At 44.5% G+C, this 21,400-nt stretch overlaps 8 protein-coding genes across 8 annotated transcripts; 2 read left to right on the forward strand and 6 right to left on the reverse strand.

The window, feature by feature from the left end:
- Positions 1-31: 31 nt before the first annotated feature.
- Positions 32-2,496, reverse strand: VTP21DRAFT_9143 (uncharacterized protein; the record flags this gene model as incomplete). The annotated part of the gene is made up of 7 exons (XM_069400068.1): positions 32-764; positions 839-1,568; positions 1,642-1,764; positions 1,849-1,941; positions 2,011-2,182; positions 2,279-2,350; positions 2,428-2,496. 7 exons carry the CDS (start codon positions 2,494-2,496, stop codon positions 32-34), a joined length of 1,992 nt encoding a protein of 663 aa, XP_069254031.1.
- Positions 2,497-2,935: 439 nt separating this feature from the next.
- Positions 2,936-4,556, reverse strand: VTP21DRAFT_9144 (uncharacterized protein; the record flags this gene model as incomplete). Its single annotated transcript, XM_069400069.1, has 2 exons — positions 2,936-4,384; positions 4,449-4,556. The coding sequence occupies 2 exons, from the start codon at positions 4,554-4,556 to the stop codon at positions 2,936-2,938; spliced, it is 1,557 nt and encodes a 518-aa protein (XP_069254032.1).
- Positions 4,557-7,414: 2,858 nt separating this feature from the next.
- Positions 7,415-8,608, reverse strand: VTP21DRAFT_9145 (uncharacterized protein; the record flags this gene model as incomplete). The annotated part of the gene is made up of 2 exons (XM_069400070.1): positions 7,415-8,502; positions 8,581-8,608. The coding sequence occupies 2 exons, from the start codon at positions 8,606-8,608 to the stop codon at positions 7,415-7,417; spliced, it is 1,116 nt and encodes a 371-aa protein (XP_069254033.1).
- Positions 8,609-9,397: 789 nt separating this feature from the next.
- VTP21DRAFT_9146 (uncharacterized protein) lies at positions 9,398-10,023 on the forward strand (the record flags this gene model as incomplete). Its single annotated transcript, XM_069400071.1, has 2 exons — positions 9,398-9,901; positions 9,967-10,023. 2 exons carry the CDS (start codon positions 9,398-9,400, stop codon positions 10,021-10,023), a joined length of 561 nt encoding a protein of 186 aa, XP_069254034.1.
- A 234-nt stretch (positions 10,024-10,257) lies between these two features.
- On the reverse strand, positions 10,258-14,856 carry VTP21DRAFT_9147 (uncharacterized protein; the record flags this gene model as incomplete). The annotated part of the gene is made up of 21 exons (XM_069400072.1): positions 10,258-10,307; positions 10,375-10,416; positions 10,488-10,662; positions 10,746-11,076; positions 11,144-11,444; positions 11,518-11,605; positions 11,672-11,958; positions 12,024-12,128; positions 12,200-12,299; positions 12,371-12,625; positions 12,696-12,780; positions 12,840-12,989; positions 13,046-13,189; positions 13,252-13,484; positions 13,555-13,692; positions 13,769-13,864; positions 13,925-14,009; positions 14,085-14,212; positions 14,284-14,394; positions 14,451-14,542; positions 14,601-14,856. 21 exons carry the CDS (start codon positions 14,854-14,856, stop codon positions 10,258-10,260), a joined length of 3,252 nt encoding a protein of 1,083 aa, XP_069254035.1.
- A 252-nt stretch (positions 14,857-15,108) lies between these two features.
- Positions 15,109-15,604, reverse strand: VTP21DRAFT_9148 (uncharacterized protein; the record flags this gene model as incomplete). The annotated part of the gene is made up of 3 exons (XM_069400073.1): positions 15,109-15,239; positions 15,312-15,399; positions 15,497-15,604. 3 exons carry the CDS (start codon positions 15,602-15,604, stop codon positions 15,109-15,111), a joined length of 327 nt encoding a protein of 108 aa, XP_069254036.1.
- A 329-nt stretch (positions 15,605-15,933) lies between these two features.
- Positions 15,934-19,330, forward strand: VTP21DRAFT_9149 (uncharacterized protein; the record flags this gene model as incomplete). The annotated part of the gene is made up of 14 exons (XM_069400074.1): positions 15,934-16,052; positions 16,115-16,403; positions 16,491-16,737; positions 16,794-16,865; positions 16,953-17,214; positions 17,285-17,455; positions 17,524-17,627; positions 17,686-17,788; positions 17,850-17,910; positions 17,977-18,092; positions 18,160-18,253; positions 18,318-18,472; positions 18,541-19,114; positions 19,190-19,330. 14 exons carry the CDS (start codon positions 15,934-15,936, stop codon positions 19,328-19,330), a joined length of 2,508 nt encoding a protein of 835 aa, XP_069254037.1.
- Positions 19,331-19,500: 170 nt separating this feature from the next.
- Positions 19,501-21,139, reverse strand: VTP21DRAFT_9150 (uncharacterized protein; the record flags this gene model as incomplete). The annotated part of the gene is made up of 8 exons (XM_069400076.1): positions 19,501-19,669; positions 19,737-20,036; positions 20,097-20,226; positions 20,303-20,431; positions 20,490-20,562; positions 20,626-20,752; positions 20,831-20,941; positions 21,003-21,139. 8 exons carry the CDS (start codon positions 21,137-21,139, stop codon positions 19,501-19,503), a joined length of 1,176 nt encoding a protein of 391 aa, XP_069254038.1.
- Between the last annotated feature and the right edge of the window lie 261 nt (positions 21,140-21,400).

Here is a 21,400-nt window from a genome sequence, read left to right on the forward strand (position 1 = left end):
AGAACAATAACACAAGGATGATATCAATAATTTAAGTCTTTGTAACCTGGACGACCTGGATTGTGCCGTCTATTGCCCCAGTCAGCAGGACTCCAGTGCCTGGAGCCCAATCTACCACGCTGAGGGGTTGGGCATGTGGACTCAACTTCAGTGGCTTCTCTCCCTCTCTGCTCACGCTTAGAAGGCTACCTGCATTTCCGGTGGAGGCGTAGACGACATAATCTGTATCGCCGCTGAACGCGACCCTTCTTCCAAGACACGAAGTATCAAGAACGGAGGTCGGTAAGGGAGGGGCGTAATCCGGGAGATGAAGTGTCGCGTAACACTCGCCGGGCTTATGCATTGACCAGCGCGTCAGAAGGCCACTATTGGAGCTCACCGCAAATACCGTGTTTTCATCAAAGCTAAACTCTACCGAGCCCAGGCCTCCTACCGCGCCTCCCATAGCTCCCTCCCCCCCACCTCCCCCTCCGCCATCGCACTTGGTGATATCCCACTCCATGATCGGGGTAAAGGTCCTTATGTCGAACACTCGCATCATTCCACTCGCATCCCCGGCAACAAACAATTGACCATTGTGGTTGAATCGCATAGCAGTGATGGGCGCAGAATTGGGGAGGTTGCAGAACCGAGTAGGGGTGGGTTTCTTGGTATTGTAGGCGGTAATAGTTACATGACCTGGGGTTGAGTATTGCTTGCCACTGCTGCTGGACGCACAAACCAATGCAAGAGGCTCAGTTGGACTGGAGCACACCTGGGTTATCCTGGAGGAGGAAGAGGTGAGGTGAGCACCCGACCCAGATCCGGTTGGCTGAAATTCAAGCATAGAATAGCTCACCTTGGGTATTTCTCCTCGCCGCCAAACTCCCACACAACCCCCCTCCCCTCCACACTCCACATCTTCACCATCCCTTCGTCAGTTCCGACAAATACAAATCTTCGATCTCGTATTCTTGCCTCCCATTCTATACAGGTCACCTCTGCTCCGTCGCCTCCAATTTTCAGCGGCGCGCTCGTCCCACTGTGGCTCCAAACACGTACAATATTGTCGCTATCTGTGCTGGCAATGAGGTCCCCGTCCACGGAAAAGCGGGCATCGACTATGGCAGAGGTGTGCTCCAGAAATTCCTCCCGGCGTGTCACGGTGAGCTTTTCGATCACCTTTTCCCTCTTGTGCCGTCCGTCGCCTTCCGCCCCACCCCCGCCATCATCCGATAGGTCTGCCTCCTCAGGATAGGGGGTGGAAGAGGCGCTTCTTTCTTGCATAGAATGGATTGATTTTGCAGTAGGCGAAGACGGCACTGCTTTCTTCTCTCCTCCCCCTGAAGAAGCAGAAGCGGGTTTGGGTTTTAGTGGGCTGGCGCTGTCGACCAAGGATGCGGCACGCCGCCGACTCTGACTGCTCGGATGGAGTCGTTCAGTAGATTTTGTTGTGTCAAAGGAAGAGGCTTCCGAAGGAGACGAGCTCACTTTGAGTTGACTGATCTGAGACTGGAGCTGTGCTAATTCGGCAAGGAGAGAACGACGATGGAGGAGATCCGAGGTAACGGATAAAAGTTTCGGCAGCACTGTTACATACAGAGGACACGCACATAAGTTAAGTTATTGAATGCCAATTGCGACAAGCAAGCATATTCCTACCCATATTTTGGAATATCGTATTCAAGAAATTATGCAGCGACAGTACAAAAACATCGTGCCATTGCTTCGTAAAGAAGACCTCAAATGCCGGGTCAGAGGACGGATTAGCGAGATAGGGCAGGGCTTATTATTGAAAAAGAGAGAGAAAGGAGTTCCCGGGCCATCAGCATAGAGTAATAAATACGTGGCAATTATGAATTGCGTTACCAAACCACTTGCTCCATTCCGCATCCCCTTGTAGTTCACTTCCAAGCAATTCGAAGAACTCTGTTATCTTATCTGCACGTTTGTGTTGGACCGCTATTGAATAGTTCGGAGAGGGTCAACGACTTTGAATAGAATAAAGGCGTGCAAAGAAATAAAACTTGCCATGCACGAGATAACACCGCAACAAGCAAGTCTCGAAATACTTTACTGTATTGGCAAATCGCCCCTCGACCCTTGAGAAATACCGCGTGTCCAAATATTTCCAATAGTCTAATAATGAGGTGAGATCGCCTGCGCTTATGAAATTGAAAAATTCGTCCACGATTTTATCGGCCTACACGGAGGAGAGATGGAGGAGTTGGAGGAGCGGATCGAATTGCTATTTATTTTTCTTTCTAATGAGATCAGAATGAACTTCAAGATAGATTACCTGGAATCCTTTGTCCTTGTCAGTCCGGCATTCCGTACTGAAGGCGCGAAACGATGCTACAAATCCTCTGAACTGCACTCCCCCCGACATTAATAAGTATAGGATCAGCTTTCAGATGCCATTCCATGGAACGAAAGGATGGAACCAACCAACAAGTACTCCTTGACAAGATCATCCACGTACTGGATGGCTTCTAAGTTGTCCTCTTTTCTGTTCATAATCTTCCACCGATGAGTTTAGTGAACCGCTTCGCGTCTATGGACGAACCCTCCACAATTGAACTGAAAAATGGATCCTTAAATTTAAGGTGCATCTGAAAGCCGTCTGATACCGATTCATGAAATGAGGAGTATTTTATTATAAAGATTGCATGGCAGTATAAAAAAAACACAGATAAAAGAGACTTTGCAAAGAAATAGAAGAGAGTGAATAAGCACACAGTAGAACACACATGAGAGGAGCATGACGGAAACAAAAAGAAGGAAACATAGAGATCCAACTGGAAAGAATCAAATAGTAATATAGCAACGGTATCTACACATAGGATAGGCATAAAAGAACAAGACCCTTCCGCTTGCTCGTTCCCCCTCCTCCTAAAAATCACGAATAGAAGCTTTCTAGTATGTAGCGGATAAATAAAAAGGGTTCCCGTAAGCTCTAAAGGAAAAAGTGTGTGAAAGATTTGCTCTCCTCGTGGACCCTCATCTCGCGCATCTTGAATTCGTTGAGTTCATGTTTGATCTGCTGGGCAATCAGCGGGGAGAGCCTAGCGCACGTCGCGTTTGCATCCGAGCTGCGATCGTAGAGGGTGGAGGGATACGTTTCATGCACGCTCACCGTCTCGCTAAATTGCAGGCGCCTTGAGGTGCGATCGAGGGAGGGGGCCGAGCGCGCCCGTGGGAGGGAGTGAATGTTGCCGGGGCTTAGCGTGGAACTGGTGGTGGCCGAGGAGACGGAGGAGGTGGAGGAGGGCTGGCTATTGACCACGTATGTGGTCAGCGACGACTCCGAGGAGGAGGGGCTGGCCGAAATGTCCATCTGCAAGTTGGTATTGATTTTTGGGAGAGGCATGGGCTCTGCCATCATCATGTCTCCATAATAGTGGGAAACGGGACGGCGTGACTCAGCCAGCCGATGGCGGCGTTTGGACGAGTGCGAGCTGGAGCGGCGCTCACGGTCCTCTTTCGAAGAGTGCTGCTGACTGCTTTTGCTGTCTTTACTGCTAACGCTGCTGCGTCTATTGCCGCTGCGCGCACGCAAATCCTGCACAGAGTGCCGGCGCGGAGGCAATTTGCGCGAGTTGGGTGGAGTGGAAACGTGCGCAGCAGAGTCCTGCACGGGATGGTGCGGGTGGGAGCGGGGGATGTGGGCGTGGGTTGCGGAAGAAAGCGACGAGTGCCTGTATTGCGCCCTCCTCGACCCAGGCGAAGATCGAGAGCCCGCCGCAGGCAAGGAGGCCGAGCCGGAGGAATTGGAGGGCGAGGTAGGGGTTAAGGGGGTGGTGGGAGTGGTGGGAGTGGTAGGAGTGGTAGGAGTGGTGGGGGTCGTCGGGGTAGTAGGGGTGGCAGGCAAGGCGGGGGCAGTCGGGGTGGTGGGAGTGGGAGGTAGAGAGGCAGACGACAGCCCTTTGCGGAAGTCGGGGAGAGAGCGCGAAAAGCGGCTGAATCTCAAGCTGTGCAGAGGAGACTTCACGCCCTGCTCGCCGTCCAATTCGGCCGCCTTTTCCCCTTGTTTGGGGGTTCCTTTCCTGCTGAAGACCCGGAAAATACGCTTCACCAGCGAAGGCTTCACGGCTTCGAGGGGAGGAGCAGGCTTGTTATTAGCATCGGGGGCAGGAGCTTCGGGGGTAGATGCAGGGGGCTGCTGTTGTAAGAGATGATGGAGGGGGACGAGATCATCAGCATCGTCGTCCGAAGAGGTTTCAGAGGATGAGGTGTTGTACTCAAGGGCAGGTCCGGCTGCGGTCGTCGTGATGTCGGAAGGCTTTGAATGGGTAACGGGTGAGTTTTCTACCGCGATGGGAGATTGTACAATTATATCGTCGCTGTTTTTATCGCGCACCTCGATTTTCGGGGTGCCACCGACCTTTGGGAAAGCATCGCAGGGCTGATAAACAAAACATCATGTAAATAAAAAAAAGGTATGACAAATGCATAGACGTCATATTTACATCACGAGCAGAAAGCGTAGGTGGATATACGAATCCATCAGCGGCAACGGCTCTATCAGATGGGAGGAGAATATCCTGTGTACGAGCAACAGCAACAGTAGCGGCCATGATTAGATGATTGGAGGCGGATTAGATTGAGAATTAAGGCTGGATAAGATTAAGAGACTTGAGCAGGAAAGGCAGGCTGCAATAACAATGGGAGGGGAAATTAACACAGGAAATGACGAGGAGAATTAAGAGAATTAGAGAGGAATGGGGCGATAAATAATAGATAAAGACGTGGGGATTAGCCTGGAGAAAAAAAGAGACTACAGCGAGGGGAAGTGGCAAAGGAATGGAAGCAAGGCAGAGAGATTAAGGTTAAGAGAACCAGTTTAGCTGCTCTCTCTCACACCAATACTGTACTGTAGGCTAAAAAACGAGAGGGTGTGAAGAGAGATGACAGGATAAAAAGGACCAGGAAAAATATAACAAGAGGGAGGAACAGGATAAAAAAAGCAAAGAGCAGCTCCACAATAAATTAATTTAACTCGGTACGACCTCATCACAAAAAATAAGACCTAGTTCTATTTTCCAGGTCCGCTCCTGAGACCTCCCAATTTCCCCATCCCGAGACAACGTCATTCGCAAGGAGCGTGGCGTGCAAGTGGCGACAGCGGTTTGTCATATCGGTTTGCCCAGCAATGCCGCTAAGGTTTTCCCACCGCCCGCCTTATATAAAGGCTTTATTCGCCCGCTCGCCGGGAATGGATTGCTAAGGGATCCCGTCCCCCACTGATATCTCTCCCGTCTGGTTTCATCCCAATATGCCGTCACAGCGTCCCCAAGAAGCGGCTCCGCAATCGCTTCTATTTAATCTACGTGTTCTTCTGGCCGTGGCCATTGTCTTTCTACTGATTCTCATGGCTCCGCCGCGCCCTTCGATCCTAGCCCACAGGTCTTCCTCTATTTCTGTTGACTCGGATAAATTCTAGATCATTGTATCATTTAGCTATTCAATCGAGCTGCGATTATCCCCATCACCTCTACGTGAATTGCATTTTTTTTTTCACTCACATATACCGTGCGATATTTTATTTATTTCTATAGTTGTTCCTCTAACCATTCTTGTAAACTATTATGTATTTACTTTGAACAACTCTCCATCGCTGTTACTGGGATTATAAACATTTGTTTATTTATTGAATCATCGTTGCGAATGCATCCAACAATTTTTTGGAGAAGAGAAATTAGCAGCGTTATACTCTTAATGCTCTAGGCGTAATATAATACAATAGATACAATAATAAGTAATATCTAGCGGAAGCATGTATCATTCGCATTTTCGCGAAAGCATCGACAGCAAAGCGTCAAATGATACCTGCGGATAAGGCCAACATAATGGCTGCAACCAGAGCTAGTTAGAGTAAGAATACCCGGCCCACTTCGGAAAGCTCTATTGCCCATATACAAATCAGAAGAGGGCTAATGCGCCAAGAGACCATTCACGCTATTCCTTGTCAAAATTTCGTGAACGTGAGAGTCAGACTTGAACCAAGAGGCTGGATGAAAGCTAAGTATCCTTAGACGACTTCTTTGATATCGTGGCTTAGTGCAAATAATGTACTCGAACAATGGCCGCAAAGTTGAGGATTAAATATGGATATAATCAACTACGATTCTGTGCAGTGCTTGCAGCTACCTCAATCGGCATAAAAGAAAGTCTTTGTTTACGCATGCACTTGCATACATAATGGGATATATGACTATAAAATGGCATTAGATGCATTGCAATACCATTTTGGATATATTTACCAAGTTAGTGAAAGACTGACAAAAAACCGAGCTAAAACTAATGTAGAGCAAAGCTTAGGGAGGGGGGGAGGAGGGGAAGGTGTGAGTAAGACCCCATGGATGAATGGATCAACTGAATGCCAACGCTTCTTTTGCAATCGCCATTTTGCCAAGTGATACAAATAAAATCGGATTAATTTATGACATTTCTTTACCAAAATTATTCCACTAATGCTTTGGCGACAAAAAGTGAATAAGACAAGGTCCTTTTCATCTCTGTTCCACTGGTCGGAACCCTTTCTGAAACGGCTCGTCCCGCTTCCATCCATTAGGCCCCTGCCACATAGGTCCTTAAACCTTCAGCGTCCCATCTTATGTACACTTAGAAGAGATTGAAATCCCCGTAGCTCATAAAATGGTGCAAAAAGGCCAGTCAATCCATAGATGAACACCTTGAACCCTTTCACTGTGTAATGCCAAGTTTATGGATTATGATGTAAAGTCGAATCTTCAGTTGGTGTTCCCGTTATCTTTGTAAAAATTAGTCGCACAAAGAATATTGCGTTAAACGAACGTAAGGTGTGCTCCTGGAATGTAACCTATTCAATTATATAGGCGACAGTCTCACAAAAGTTTCCATTCCGTTGCGAATTTATCCGCTTGATGGAATAGCGCCAGTTGTACCAGGTTGGGGAAAAGTTTACTATATGCAGCTCAATTAGGTGGGTTTTATTTCGGAAAATGGAACCAGGTATTATCCTTCAAATGGCAAAAATATACAGTGGGTCACAGGTAATATCCCCCTGAAAAAAAAAAAGAGATAGCGACACCTCCCAATATCCCTAACCTATCCATTCTTCCGGTTTGATGTTGGAAGGAGTTCAAGAATGACGTTGGGGGGAATGAGTCAACCCCGCCGAATACTGCGCAATCGATCAGGGTGTAAGAAATCCATGCATTGTGAAAAATAGTTCGAGGGGGAGGGGGAGGGGGAGAGATGGTCTGGAGGACAATTTTTGTATATTTTACCAAGCCTTTTTTGTGGAAAAAAAAGTCAAAAACTATAGGAATACATCAAGAATAAAAAAATGAATGGGCAGAGAAGGGAACATATGATATATATAACTGCACAGCTTTGTATATAGGAGAGTGTCTAAATCCAATGAGTTTCCTCACCATGGTGTATATTTTCTTTACAAGTTACCACGGGCAGCCTGTTCTCGCTCGATGGCTTCAAAGAGCGCCTTGAAGTTGCCGACACCAAAGCCGTTATTGTTGCGGCGCTGAATGATCTCATAGAAGAGTGTTGGCCGGTCCTGCACCGGCTTCGTGAAGATCTGGAGCAGATACCCGTTCTCGTCGTAGTCGATGAGAATGTTGAGCGACTTCAGCACATCAAGTGCCTCGACGATCTTGATCTTGGAGGTCTTGAGACGTTCGGCAAGATTGGTGTAATATGCCTCGGGCACGGTGATGAATTCTGCACCACGCTCGCGCATGGCGGACACGGCCGTGATGATGTCCTGAGTATTGAGCGCAACATGCTGCACACCAGCACCGCCGTAGTACTCGACGTACTCGGTGATTTGGGATTTGCGCTCGCCTTCGGCGGGCTCGTTGATTGGCATCTTCACGCGCTCCGAGGCGTCGGCCATGACAATGGAGCGCAGCGACGAGTACTGGGTATGGATCTGCGAGTCATCGACGCTCCAGAAGCGGTGGAAGCCCAGCTTCTGTTCGTAGCTCTCCGCGGTGGCAACCATGTTGTGGTCGGGCATGTTGCCGACGATGTGGTCGATGAAATCAAGTTTTGTCTCGGGGAGCTTGGCAAGCAGCGGCTCAACGTAAAGCGGGGTGCGGTAGCCAGGGAGGAACGGACCCTTGTAGTTCTTTCGCTCCACAAAAGTGTGTACGGTATCACCATAGGTTGCCACGGTCGCCAACACAACGGTGCCATTTTCGTCGGTCTCTTCCCATGGATCGCGCACTCCCTTGGCACCGTTCTTCACGGCATACTCGTATACTGCCCGAGTATCATCCACGGTAAAGGCCACATCCTTCACACCGTCACCATGGGTGGCATGATGGGCAGAGATTTCGGGGTGATTTGGGTTAAGTGCGGATTGCAACACGAGCGTGATTTTGTTGTTGCTGACCACGTGCGAGACAATATCGCGGGAGCCCGTCTCCAAGCCACGATATGCAATAGGCTTGAAGCCGAATTTGATACAATACCACGAGGCGGCCTGTTTGGCGTTGCCAACCCAGAGGGTGATATGGTCTAAAGCGAGGAGGGAGAAAAAGAGGAGGCCATTAGAAAAAGGTCATTCGAAACGGAGGTAAGGGATGGGAGTATTACCAAAGCCTTCGTATGAGTTTGGTGCCATTATGCTTATGAATTCGTGAGTGGAAACGGTTTGAGAAGTCGAGAATGAAAAAAAAAAGAAGAGGAGTAAGCAGACTACGGAATGAAAGAGCAAAAAAAAAAAAGCTGAAGGCCTTATGTAAATAAATATATGGCCAACCGTGGGAAATTTGGCCAAAGAATATCCCTCCGTAGAAAACATCCAGTGATTGGGTCGTTTCTGAAAATTTCAGTCAAACTTTTATCCACGAGCATTTAATTAGAGATTTCAAAGTAAAACTGCGGGCCTTCAAACCAGGAAGGTCATAATGCATCGATTTATCTTGTGCCATTTCGGAGGTTATGACTATAGGGGGAATGCGAGAGAAGCGCGGAAAAACCGAGAAAAACTTTTGTCACAAGTGTGAGCGCCTCGGGCCAATGGGGCCGGGCTAAGGTGCAGCATCTTATTAAGTATTAACCTGCTGAGCATTAGGCAGCGGCTGCTGCGGGTAATCTTGGGAGACGTGGGAAATTTACGAGGGAAACCCGCTGCGGGCCAAGGTCTGCGATCGGTCATTGTCTAATCACGCCGGCCGATACACAGCGCAACGCCACACAGCACCAAGTTGCGGCATCTTTCTCCCCGCATTAAGCGCACGCTCCTAGCAAAGGCCTTCTTTCTTCCTAATGAGATTCATATGGGACATGATGCAACCGAAACTTAAGCTTAATCGCGACCATGATGAAATTGATCCAGCCACAGCTACAGTCACGAAAATATTCCTACTCAACCCAACTCTATTTCGTCCACTTCCCTATCTAGATATTTATGACTGAGCCGCCACCGCCTGGAACATCCTCTAGCGCGCTGACCTCCTCTTCCCTCTCCGCACCGCCATCCTTATCGGATCTTCAAAGAGGCCCACCGCAATCACATGATCATCCCAATCATGGGGGTTCAGAATTGCCGCGCATTCATCCCTATGTCCGCAGGCGACCTCTGTCTTCGGCAAGCCGACTCGAGGAGAAGATAATGCCGTCTGAAGAGCTTATCGGCACAAATCCATACCCTGCCCTAAACATCGGCAGCCCGACGAGTTCCAGCAGTGCATCTCATCCTGCAAGAAAATCTGGGCAATACGATAGGTTGGAATCGAGGCAAAATTCATCGGCCCAAGTTAAAGACACGAAGAAAAAATCTGCGATGCCACTGCCGAAAAAACCCAAACCTGAACCCAAAGTACTATTTCACCGAATAGGCCCAGGTGTGAGCACTGAGCGTGCGCAGAAGAGCTTGCAAGTGCAGTATCGACATATGGCTGGAAATGCCGCTGTAAGTAATTTGTTTTCCACTCTCGCTTTCGCGCTTTGCTTCTCATATCATATGTATTGTATAAGGCTCTCGCGCGGAAAGAAAAAGAAGAAGAGGCCCTTAAACGAAGGCGCAATAGATAGTTTTCTTTCTTACGGGTTATGGTCGGGATTCCGCCTACATCACTCTCCTATAATGTGAAATAGGGTTGTATATAGAGCAAAATCAATAAAGAATATTGTGTTATATGCAAGAAAAGAGTTAAGAGTAATTGTACAGTTGATATTCAAAGAAATAATGCGGTGTTATAAAGAAACGAACTCAAGTGATGAGGTTAATGTACAAGAAAATACTTCTGAGGTTAAAGAAGCGCTCTTTCAGTCCAAGACAAAAGGCATGCTTATGCTATGGCCCATAAGATTTGTGCCTATTTGTAAGGATATCAGCCAATCTCAATATCAAATATCTATATTGGCAAACGAAGTCGAGCTTACCTTTGAACCCAGCTTCCCCGTCATCTGAGCGCTCTAAATCATCTACATCAAAAAGAATAGCGTTCGCTCATGTCTAGCCAACTATCGTCCTCCAAGGGAATACTATTACCCACCTTTCTCAAGCCATTGCTCCTCGGCATTCTCCCCTTCACATTCGAACACGACCAAGTCCATGCATGCATTGGGCAGGATGCCCAGCTCTTCTATTGTCGCCTCATTCTCACTAAGCTCTATGCCATTATGAAAGAGACGCTGATAGAGAGGATTGACGCGAAGTTTCTCCATAATCTATTGGTTCAGAGGAATGGACGCAAAAAACAAGAACGTTATTGTCGAGTACCCCCCTAAAAAAATGCATCCTAGAACATTACCTTCACACGGAGATCCTTCACTGTATTCTTTTTGCTCACTACAATTTTCCACTTCCTTGCGGAGATCACACTTTCGCCGGATTTAATCCTCTTGGAGCGGCGCAATAGTAGATCTGGGGTAGTCAGCGACTCCGAGTTGCGTTTACTTTGGCGACGTGTATTCAATGCCACATCTTCTTCTATCTCCATCCCATTTGCAGTTGTCTCTTCTTTACTGCATTTAGCTTCTATCTGAATTGCAGGGGTGCAAGTCTTGACCGGTTCGCTTTCGCGTTCAAGGAACTTCTTAATCTTTCGTACATATATAACGGTCTCGCTGAAGTCAAGCATCCTAAACAAAGAGAAAATGGTGGTGAACAAGACAGTTTCTTGGCAAGTTCCATCCAACGAATCATCACCTTTTCAAACGACAATCCTCACATACTTCAGGTTTGCTCGAGTACTTCACCGCCACATCCCCATCCTCGTCAATCTCACTCATCTTGACTACCCTGATCTCCGGTCCACCTCCGTAGAACTTATGCAGTTCCCGCCACTCGTTAATGCCAATGGCATTAAATATGTCCTTGCGATCCTCCTCTTCATTAAAGTTATATACAATTCCGCCATGCTCACACACAAATCTGTCATGATGGATAGCGTAGGGACGAGGATATACGTCTGGTTGATTTATAAAGTTTCGCCATTGCCGCATGAAGTCTAAGATTGGATACACATTGAGCTTTAATCGGATACCAGGGAAAGGGATATGCAAACGTGTGCAAATGTATACCTTTGGCAATCAAGTAATATTCGCGATTCAGCAATAGATTGCCAATCGTCTTGCCCCCGCTACCACTTACGATTGACTTCAATTGTAGCTAAAGCACGTTGAGAAGTAGCAATGAATTCGAGATTTGAATAGAGATGCAACAAAATTCGATTACCTTTTCCCTCTCTGCTTGTTCCATGACCTCTTTATTCTCATCTAGGATTGCATCTCGTTCTTGTGTGCAGAGTTTACAAATCTCAGTCCGCTCACTAAAGGACTGATAGCCAGAAAAGAGGCTAACCAATCTTTCGTGTGCCTGCTGTGAAATCAACTTGCGCCTTGATTCATCATCATTCAGCTGGTCATGGGCACAATATACATCGGACCGCCAAGGCTCGTGATCCGGGCCAGGATCTGTCATGGAATGCATCGGGTGGAATTTGGGAATTCTTTTAAGCCATTCTGGTAGAATTGTATTCCATTGAAGTTACAGGGTCTCTCATGAGTGCATCAATTGGCATCCTTACCACTTAACCACAATTTTGAAATCCAATACTGATTCTGGCTTTTCAGCCGCAATAATTTTTTAAATTCGTCTAAATCTTCTTGATGTCGAATGGCGTACAATTTGTCTTGGGCGAGAAAGTGGAGAAAACGTCAAATCAGGCATCGAGATTAATTAGGAAAGAGAGGGGGAGCATACCATTAAAAGTATTGCGCACGCATTCCAAACAAAGATCCTTGTTGGTTAATTTTGGCTCACAGCTATACCCATAGTCTTGGAAGAGCCTTTCGGCTGCAGCCTAAAATGACGAGAATTGTGAGATCAAAAACTCCTGTTGAGTCGAAAACTCATGTTGTTTAAACTTCATACTTTGCGAACGCGTTTCGCTTCTTCAAGCATCTCTAAACTTAATCCACCATGCTCGCAAACAATCGACTGATTATCAAATACCTTGCTCGTAATAGCAGTAGGATCGGGTACAAACTGCACTTCTTCCAGTTCCTTGTCTCGGTCCGGCATTTCCTGGCACAAGTTAATCACTACTGCGGATTCTTTATAGAACGATTTTAACGGATTGTTTAACCAGGCGCGAAGAGACGAAGTCGTAAAATAATAGCAGTCGTCCTAATGATATCGTATACAAGCATATGTTATATATACTCTGACTTTATAGAAAAGTTTTGGAAATGCAGACCTCGTTTGATGTCACATTCCAATCTTGGTATATAGCCTGTCTTTCTTTTAACAGTGTTTGAAAATCAGCTCGAGCCTTTTCGATCCTTTAATCAAAAGGTTAGTATATAGGTAGATGTAGGTATAGGAGTGTAAAACAACTCACCTATTATTATACAGTATGGTTTCACTGGCTAAAGCCTTATTATCATTTTCAATTGCCTCCACAATAAAATGCGGCGGGTATGTTTCAATTTTTTGCTTGGCACTACGCCGGACATAGGATAGCATATAGGCATTTCGAGATTTCCACCTACTTCAAAAATTATTAGAAATCAAAATGTTTAAGAGCTTCTTTATCAGCACACTTACTTGGTTTGTGTAGGAGGGGATTTTCCTTTAGTTTTAGGTTCTCCTTTTTCGGCTTCATCGTCAGTGTCCATATTGGTATCGTCGAAATCGACCATCGTCTCCTTCCTCGCCTTCTCATCATTAATAACAAACCAGCATTTTTCCCTACAAACAACATTGTAAAGTGAGCGGGCATTGAACAATCGCATTTGTGACCTATCATCTACTTTGTGTCGAAAACATGTGCGATATAATGTCCGCCATTCGCACTATTTCCCTCATGGATCAAGACTGCGTTCAAGTCGTAAATATAGTCGCTGGGGTCCCCAGCTTGCTCTCCATGCAATTCCACAAAAGGCCACATGTCAATACTCTCACAGAACTCAATGGTACGCTTGACTTTCTTTTTCGACATCAATTTGACGTCGTAAACAAAGCGCATTAATTGGAAGTTGAGAACCTAAACACATCAATAAAAGTACATCATCATCAACGTGGATGAATTTCTTATTTTACTTTGTCGTGCATACCGGAGGAAGCTTCGTTAGGCGGACTGAACGAGTTGCGTCTTGCTTAGAGTTGCAGTTTTCACAGAAATATTGATTCAAACCATCAAGCTTCTCTTTAGCAAGATATTCCCCCAGGCATTTCTCAAGACTAGGATTGTTCTGTAGGGGCAGTTGTAATATAATATCCATATTAAGCAGGTGCAAAAACATATGGGCAATTCAATAGGTTACTCACCTCGATATTGAGTACTATTTCAAAAAATGTCCCCTGGACTGGTGATTCAGTACCGCAATTTTCACAGCGGGTTACGTATGCGTAGCTTCCCTCAAACTGCATTCAATAATCAGTGATCCCCACCGTCTATAGAAAAATGCAATTGCAAAAGTATACCTGATCTCGAATCAAAGTTCTCAAATTCCCATTTTTCTGATTGCTGAAACGTGCATTGAGGAACGATAAAAATAGATTGCTAAATCTAATGATATGGTTATAGGCCAGAAAGATTATCACCCGCACTCCAATCCTTATTGATAGACCGTTGGGTACTCACTCCTGAGCGTCTTGTTGTAATCCAATATCTATATTTAAACTCTCAATCAATTTGACAGGATTGTAGACATGGCTATCGCCAAGTTGAAGGGATGCAAAGAGTTTCTGGAGCTGATAACAAACGTCATTCTAAAGATAATCATGTGGTATGGGTCAAGAATTGATATTGAGGATTATCTTGTACGTGTCTACCGACTTACTTCATCATATGAGGCGTTTGCATACATATACTCGTAGACTCCTTGACGAAAAACAGGGTTATGAAACCACACTTGAAGTTGGCTATTGACATAGCATGTTGCGCCAAGATTCTAAAAGAAGTGCTTGTTATTAAGATGTCCATCATCTCAGGATACAGAGTACACACCTTCAAACCAACAGGCAATCCTGATTCACGGCGCCTTTTATTCGGATCGTCTGTGCTTATTTGATTGGCCTTGCAATAGCGTTCGAATGCTTCTGAGTGAATTGAAGACAGTTAATCAAGTTATGCGAATACTTGAAATTGTAAAATTACCATCGCTTTCCCAGAGATCTTGACCCAAAATGTTAAGGCAATTGGGATTGTTTTCACATTTTGGAGGACATTTCTTAGCAGTCAACGCGCCTTCCTTTCCTGTATACCGGTTGTAGCAGACCGGGAAAGGAGAATCACTATCGATCAGGCCATATGCACGCCGTACATAATGATCAGTAATCTGGTCTGCGTTGAATACGTCTTTTCCTACCCAGTTGAAGAGCTGTTGACCTGCCTTTTTCTTTAATATGGACATAACAAGCGTTGAGCGATGAAAACGCTTATTCTTTTAGAGGAAGTTGGAACGGTGCTTTTCTCACAGTGGAGAAAAAATTGAACAGTCATAAAGCCGTCACACTAATCTTTTGCCGAAAACAAATATCCAAGACAATATCCAAGAAAGACTGGATGATACAGGGGAGAATAGAGGTAAGTTGGTCAAGAGAGCATTTGTATTAAGACATTTTATATACAGGTATTTGCATGACATAAACAATTAAGGGGCTGCTTAGTTTTCTCTCCAATCGAATCCACAGTCGAAGTTGCAGCACTTATAGAATGTAGTCATAGGCTCGTCGGCAGATCGGATCTGGAGCTGACGATAGTAGGCGCGAGGATGCTCGCATTTTGGACACATCGCTTCAAGAAACAGGGTTGAGTTAACCATTCGACAGAAAGTAGTTAAATAAAAAAAAATATTAGAGATTGTACCTTCAGTTGAATCTACGTTTTTCCATGCTTCAGGACCACCCAGTACATCATCGACCTCTTTCCGTTGGAATTTGGTGCGGTTAACATACTGTATATGAATTTAAACAATGAGAGACATCATGAATCATTGGTTAGCCAATTTGATCAAACGCATTAAGATCTCAAACAATTTGAACATGACTTACAGCCTGTTTTACGGGAAATATATAAGGACAAGTCTGGCAATAGAACTGGTTGCCATCTGCTTGATTCTGGATTAACAATAGATTACCGCACGATGGACAAAACAACATTTTAGGTATTCGTTTTACTTGTCTTATTGACGAGAGACTCGCAAAATAACAAAATAAATTTTGCAATTCGCTTCGATTCGGATCCGATTTAATTGAAACGCGAGGTGATTTAATACGCGTTTTTCTATTTTTTTTTTTCGCGATTAAATAACGATGTCTGAAGGTACACCACAAACCCCAAAATGGCCAAGGGGAAGCCATTTAATGTCAGGTACAACATTTGATCATTTTCCTGATCCAGTTAAATACTTATTATATTAACCCAATTTTTATCTTAAGATGCGGCCTCTTCCCCTTTTAACTACCCAGTTTCTTCATCGCCCATCCACATGAGCGATGTGAACACTCCTGCTGCACATTCTGGTGTTCCAAGCACGCCTGCTGGACGTATGTTGACTTCTTCCTTAAGATCAGATGCTCTGCGTAGTGGATCGAGTTTAAGAGACGGGTATTAAATTGCTCAAAACGAGATTGATAGTAATTCATACTAATTCCAAATTATTATTGCAGACTTTCAACTCCCCGCTCACGACGTGGTGATATTCATATTCCAGAGCACCTTACACGTAGTCTTGATCAAATTTCTCTTTCTGGCGGTGCTACTTCTGTTGCTGAACCTACAAGTGATGCATCTCAGACCGAGCGTGTCATCTGGGGCACTACAGTTAACCTAAATGACTCGCTGCGAGCTTTCAAGGACTTCTTGATAAACTTCAAGCTAGCGGATCGCAAAGCCCTCGAAGGAGAGGAGATAAGAGATGTCGATCGAGAACCTTTCTATCCTAAACTTCTCAATCAGGTACTTTATTTTTCTTTGCTAATAGAACATACTGGAAACCATCAGATTTATGTATTCACACCTACACACATATGTTAATTGGAACAGATTCGTGAGGCAGAAGTGAATAATCTGAATCTTGATTGTCGAAACCTTCTGGCCTACTCACGTACCGAGAAGCTCTATCACCAACTTCTTCGCTACCCACAGGAGATTATACCTTTAATGGATTACACCCTAGGAAGCCTTTTTCTCGAGATGTTCGGTAGCGATGCTGAAGATCAATCCGAAAAACTAAAAGTTCGCCCTTTTAATCTGGGAAGAATGGTCAATATGCGCAATCTGAATCCAGCTGGTAAGTTTTCAGTTCTTTTTTTTTTGAAAATAGCTCACTAACTTTTCCTTGCTTAGACGTTGACCAACTTGTCACCATAAAGGGGCTTGTTATTCGCACTACACCTATAATTCCTGATATGAAACGAGGTACTTAGTCGCCTTTCCCTCTCCAACTATTTCTCTGAATACATGGACAGAATTTGATTTATTTCTTTAAAATTACTCGGTGTTTAGCCTTTTTCCGCTGTTTGCACTGTGAAACCACTGTAGTGGTAGAGCTTGATCGCGGCCGTGTGGAGGAGCCCATAAATTGTTCAAATGCGAACTGCAAGGCTACCAACATGTACTCATTGATTCATAATCGTTCCGAATTTGCGGATAAACAAGTGTGTCGTCTTCAGGAAACTCCAGATGTGGTGCCTGACGGTCAAACGCCATTAACAATTTCATTGTGTATTTACGATGACTTAGTAGATGTGGCACGCCCTGGTGATCAGTAAGTACTTTTTCATTCACCTTTCATCAGTCGATGAATTACATTTTCCATTGCTCCCCCCCCTCTTTAGCCTCGAAGTAACTGGAATATTCAGAAGCGTTCCTATCAGGGTGAATCCTCGCCAGCGCACCCTAAAATCTCTTTTCAAAACCTATATTGATGTTGTGCACATCAAGCGCACTGGAAATAATCGTCTGGGATTCGATAACACACTAATAGGGCCGTCAGAAGCAGTTGTGGAGTATGTGGATAAGCAATTGCATTTTTAATCGAGAAAGTGCTGTTTTATAATATTTAAATCTTGTGTAGGTATGAAGAAGGTGACGAGATTCATATAGAGACTGAAGAAAGAAAAGAGATAGAACAAATTGCAGATAGATCAGATGTATACGAATTGCTGGCAAGATCTTTAGGTATTCATTGTTGTTTCTACTCTAATATTGGATCAAGACTAAAATGCACCTACATTAGCACCGAGCATTTACGAGATGGAGGATGTTAAAAAGGCCATTTTGCTACAGCTGTTTGGCGGTACCGTTAAGACTTTTACAAAATCGGCCTCGCCAAAATACAGGTCAATATTGGTACCACTTGACTGCAATTCCCCTTTTATTGACAGTGTTTTGAAATTTTAGAGGAGATATCAATTTACTACTTGTTGGTGATCCTGGTACTAGCAAATCACAAATATTACAGGTAAAGTTCTGTTTTCTGATTTGGTTTCTTTTCATTTTGCTTATTTTTATGCCGCACAATTTCCAGTATGTACATAAGATTGCACCTCGTGGTATTTACACATCGGGTAAAGGATCTTCGGCTGTCGGTCTAACAGCCTATGTGACGCGTGATCCGGATACACGACAACTAGTGCTAGAGAGGTGGGAGTTATTTCTTCAACTGCTTTACAGAAAAAAGCTCATCCAGTGATGGTCTTTATTCTTATAGCGGTGCTTTGGTACTGAGTGACGGCGGCGTGTGCTGTATCGATGAATTCGATAAGATGTCTGACTCAACTCGAGCCATTCTCCATGAAGTCATGGTCAGTGAATATTTCTAAATTGTACCGTTTTTTTTCAGGGTGCTTACTACTTTGTGGCTTTTAGGAACAACAAACCGTATCGGTTGCTAAAGCAGGAATCATCACCTCACTTAATGCGCGTACTTCAATTCTAGCCTGTGCCAATCCGATTAAATCTAACTATGATGTGAATATGTCTATTCCTCAGAATGTGAATTTGCCGCCTACACTATTGTCTCGGTAAGAGAGCGTATATACATTGATTAAATATGGCAGTGATGTTAACTGTAGCAACTACGCCAAATTAGATTCGATTTGATCTTTTTGATTCTCGACAAAGTTGACGAAACCAATGATCGTCGTCTTGCACGACACATTGTACAGCTTTACTACGAAGATATGCCGACAAGAGGGACCACCTTGGATGTCATCCCCACGAAAACCCTCACGAAATATATTACCTACGCACGCAAATATATTCATCCTGTCATCAGCGAGGCTGCTGCGCAGTCGCTCGTCGATCACTACGTTCAACTCCGCAAGGCGGGACAAGGCGACAATCGCATCATGGCTACCACTCGACAGCTGGAATCCCTTATTCGTCTCGCAGAAGCACGTGCGCGTATGAGACTCTCAGGTATTGTGGATGTAGAAGATATCGATGAGGCCACACGATTGTACCGCGAAGCACTAAAGGAGTCAGCAACTGACCCAAGAACAGGGCTGATTGACCTGGATTTGGTGCAGCTGGGTCATAGTAATCATGATCGCCGAGTTTTCGAGGATATGCTTAGAGAGGTGAAGCGTTTGCTCCTTAGCCAGGAGCGCGATACGGTGCTATGGACGACAGCTTTTCAGGCATTTAACGAACAAGCAACTGTCGTAAGTGCATTATCTCTACGGTTCTTTTGTATATTTAGGGGTGAGTGACTTATTTTCTTTATCTTTATACTATAGAAAGTGAAAAATGTTGAGTTTGAGCGAGCGCTGATTGAATTGGAGCGACAGGGAACGTTGAAACTCACTGGATCTGGTTCAACGCGGACCATTCGAATGCTGGTCAATCAGCAGGAGGCAGAATTCGAAATGGGACGATAATTTTGTTTACTTTGTAGTAGTGTACTAGCATTTAGTTTTTAAAATAGGCAGGCAATTCAGAGTCTATAATACGTAGTTAAGAAATAAACAACACATCTGAATCTCAAATTCTATAGAATATACAACACAATTGGATGCACTAGAGATACATCTAGGAAAAAAAAAAGGGTTTACGACCTGTTTGCATCGGACTTCTTTTTCACGGTCAGACAGTTGATATCGCAAAATGCACAGATTTCGTTGATGACGGAGATAGCGAAATGAAAATAGAGGACGAAGCCGGCAATAAGGCAGGTGTAGAGGTAGACGAGCTCGGCACGACCAGCAAACAGCGGTTTTCTAGAATTCATTCAGCGTGTCAGATTAACGACACAACATAGGATGGGCCACCTAAGATCACACTTACACGGATAATAGATAGGGCAGGTTGGCATTGGTCGCACCCGCAACGAGTGGCCATATGAGAACATTATTGAGCGGAAAAGGAGCCATCATCAAATATGCCAAAATCATTGCGCCAACCATATATCCCAACGTCAGACCATAATAGAGAGCGAATGGTAAAAAGTGGTCTTGTAATATTGAGGGCGAGGCATTGAGCCAGACTACAACGACAACCGCAAGGAATGCAAAGGGAATCAGGCCTTTGAAGCGAGCGAAATGGGAGAGGTCAGGATGTCGGCGTGACTTGAGAACGTTTTTAATTCTAAAAGAGATGCAAGTTGGGCTCTGCTTCATGGGTAATCAAGCTTTATTCAATACTCACGCTGCAACCACGTTGAAAATCACTCCAATTGCGCCGAACAGAAGGAGAGCGTGATTAAGCTGCAATCTGGGCAGCCAAGGATTCGATAATCCAAGGAGAGCATTCAAATCATTTTCCCAGAAAGCTCGTCCTAAGTTTAGAATAAATAAATGCATAAATACCATTTTTGAAATAAATGACCCTCGCTATTGAATCGATAAATGTACCATAGAGCCCAGTGCACGTATGGATGCAGATAATCATCACGATTCCCTCGACTGGACCACTGAAAACACTCAAGTAGAGCGTACCTGTGTAATACTCCTCCCACGTGGTCAAATAGAAGTTGCAAGTGCCTAAAGAGAAAAGGTTTAAATGAAATGAGATAAATCCTCAGTATGCAGTGTGATTTACTTAGTAGCAAGCTCGTAATTGCCCACCACGTTCCCTGGATGTTCAAGGAGTGAATACAAATCAATCCCTCGAGCTGTTTAAATTATAAAATAGCTTAGTTACTGTTCATTGAAATACAATAAAGAACCAATCGTACAGTAGTATTAAGCGCATCGCATCCATGATCAAAAAGCTCTCCAAGAGGGCCAGAGGTGCCAGTTCGACGCGCCTGTTTGCCGTCAATAGCATCAAATGATTGATAAATAAACAAACCAATAGCAAAACTTGATTGCATAAAGATAAAAACATTGCACTCGTGAGTCAATGTCAAGTTCCTGAAAAAATTATTCAATATTAATTACGAAAAGTAAACCCAGCTCGGACACGACTCCTTGGAATCTGGCGAGTAGTAGTAGAGAGTCAACAAGTTTATAATGATAGCACAAAGTCCCAAAAGTGTGATCATATTAGGCCTACAACAGTTTAATGTTAGTATGATCATGTCATTGGCGTCATTAAAATTCGGCTTCTTACGAAACTGAAAGAGGAAAGAGTTTAACGAGATTATCCCAGTAAGGTCCAAGCACGTATCTCGAAAGAATGGAATGATCAACTCCATCGTACTTGTAGAGACGTAGGTTTCGTAGTTGCTCTTGGCGAATATATCCCATTTATTCTGCGAATGCGAAAAAAATGCTCGAAGAGACCTTCAGATAAAAATTTGGTTAATTAATTGAAATTAGTGTAGTTCAAACTCAGCTTATAGTTTTGATTTAATTAGTAGGGTAGTAATACCCATCACTATCTCGTGTAGAATATCGAAATTCGTAACGGCTCTCTTCACAGCACACAGAATTTTGAAATTATACCACAAGAGGAGCAGAAAATAATAAACAAATTTTAACAAGAAAATATATTTGCCCAAAAAATTC

Source organism: Calcarisporiella thermophila, assembly GCF_041956535.1.
Source record: "Calcarisporiella thermophila strain CBS 279.70 unplaced genomic scaffold VTP21scaffold_5, whole genome shotgun sequence".
Classification (NCBI taxonomy): Eukaryota; Fungi; Calcarisporiellomycota; class Calcarisporiellomycetes; order Calcarisporiellales; family Calcarisporiellaceae; genus Calcarisporiella; species Calcarisporiella thermophila.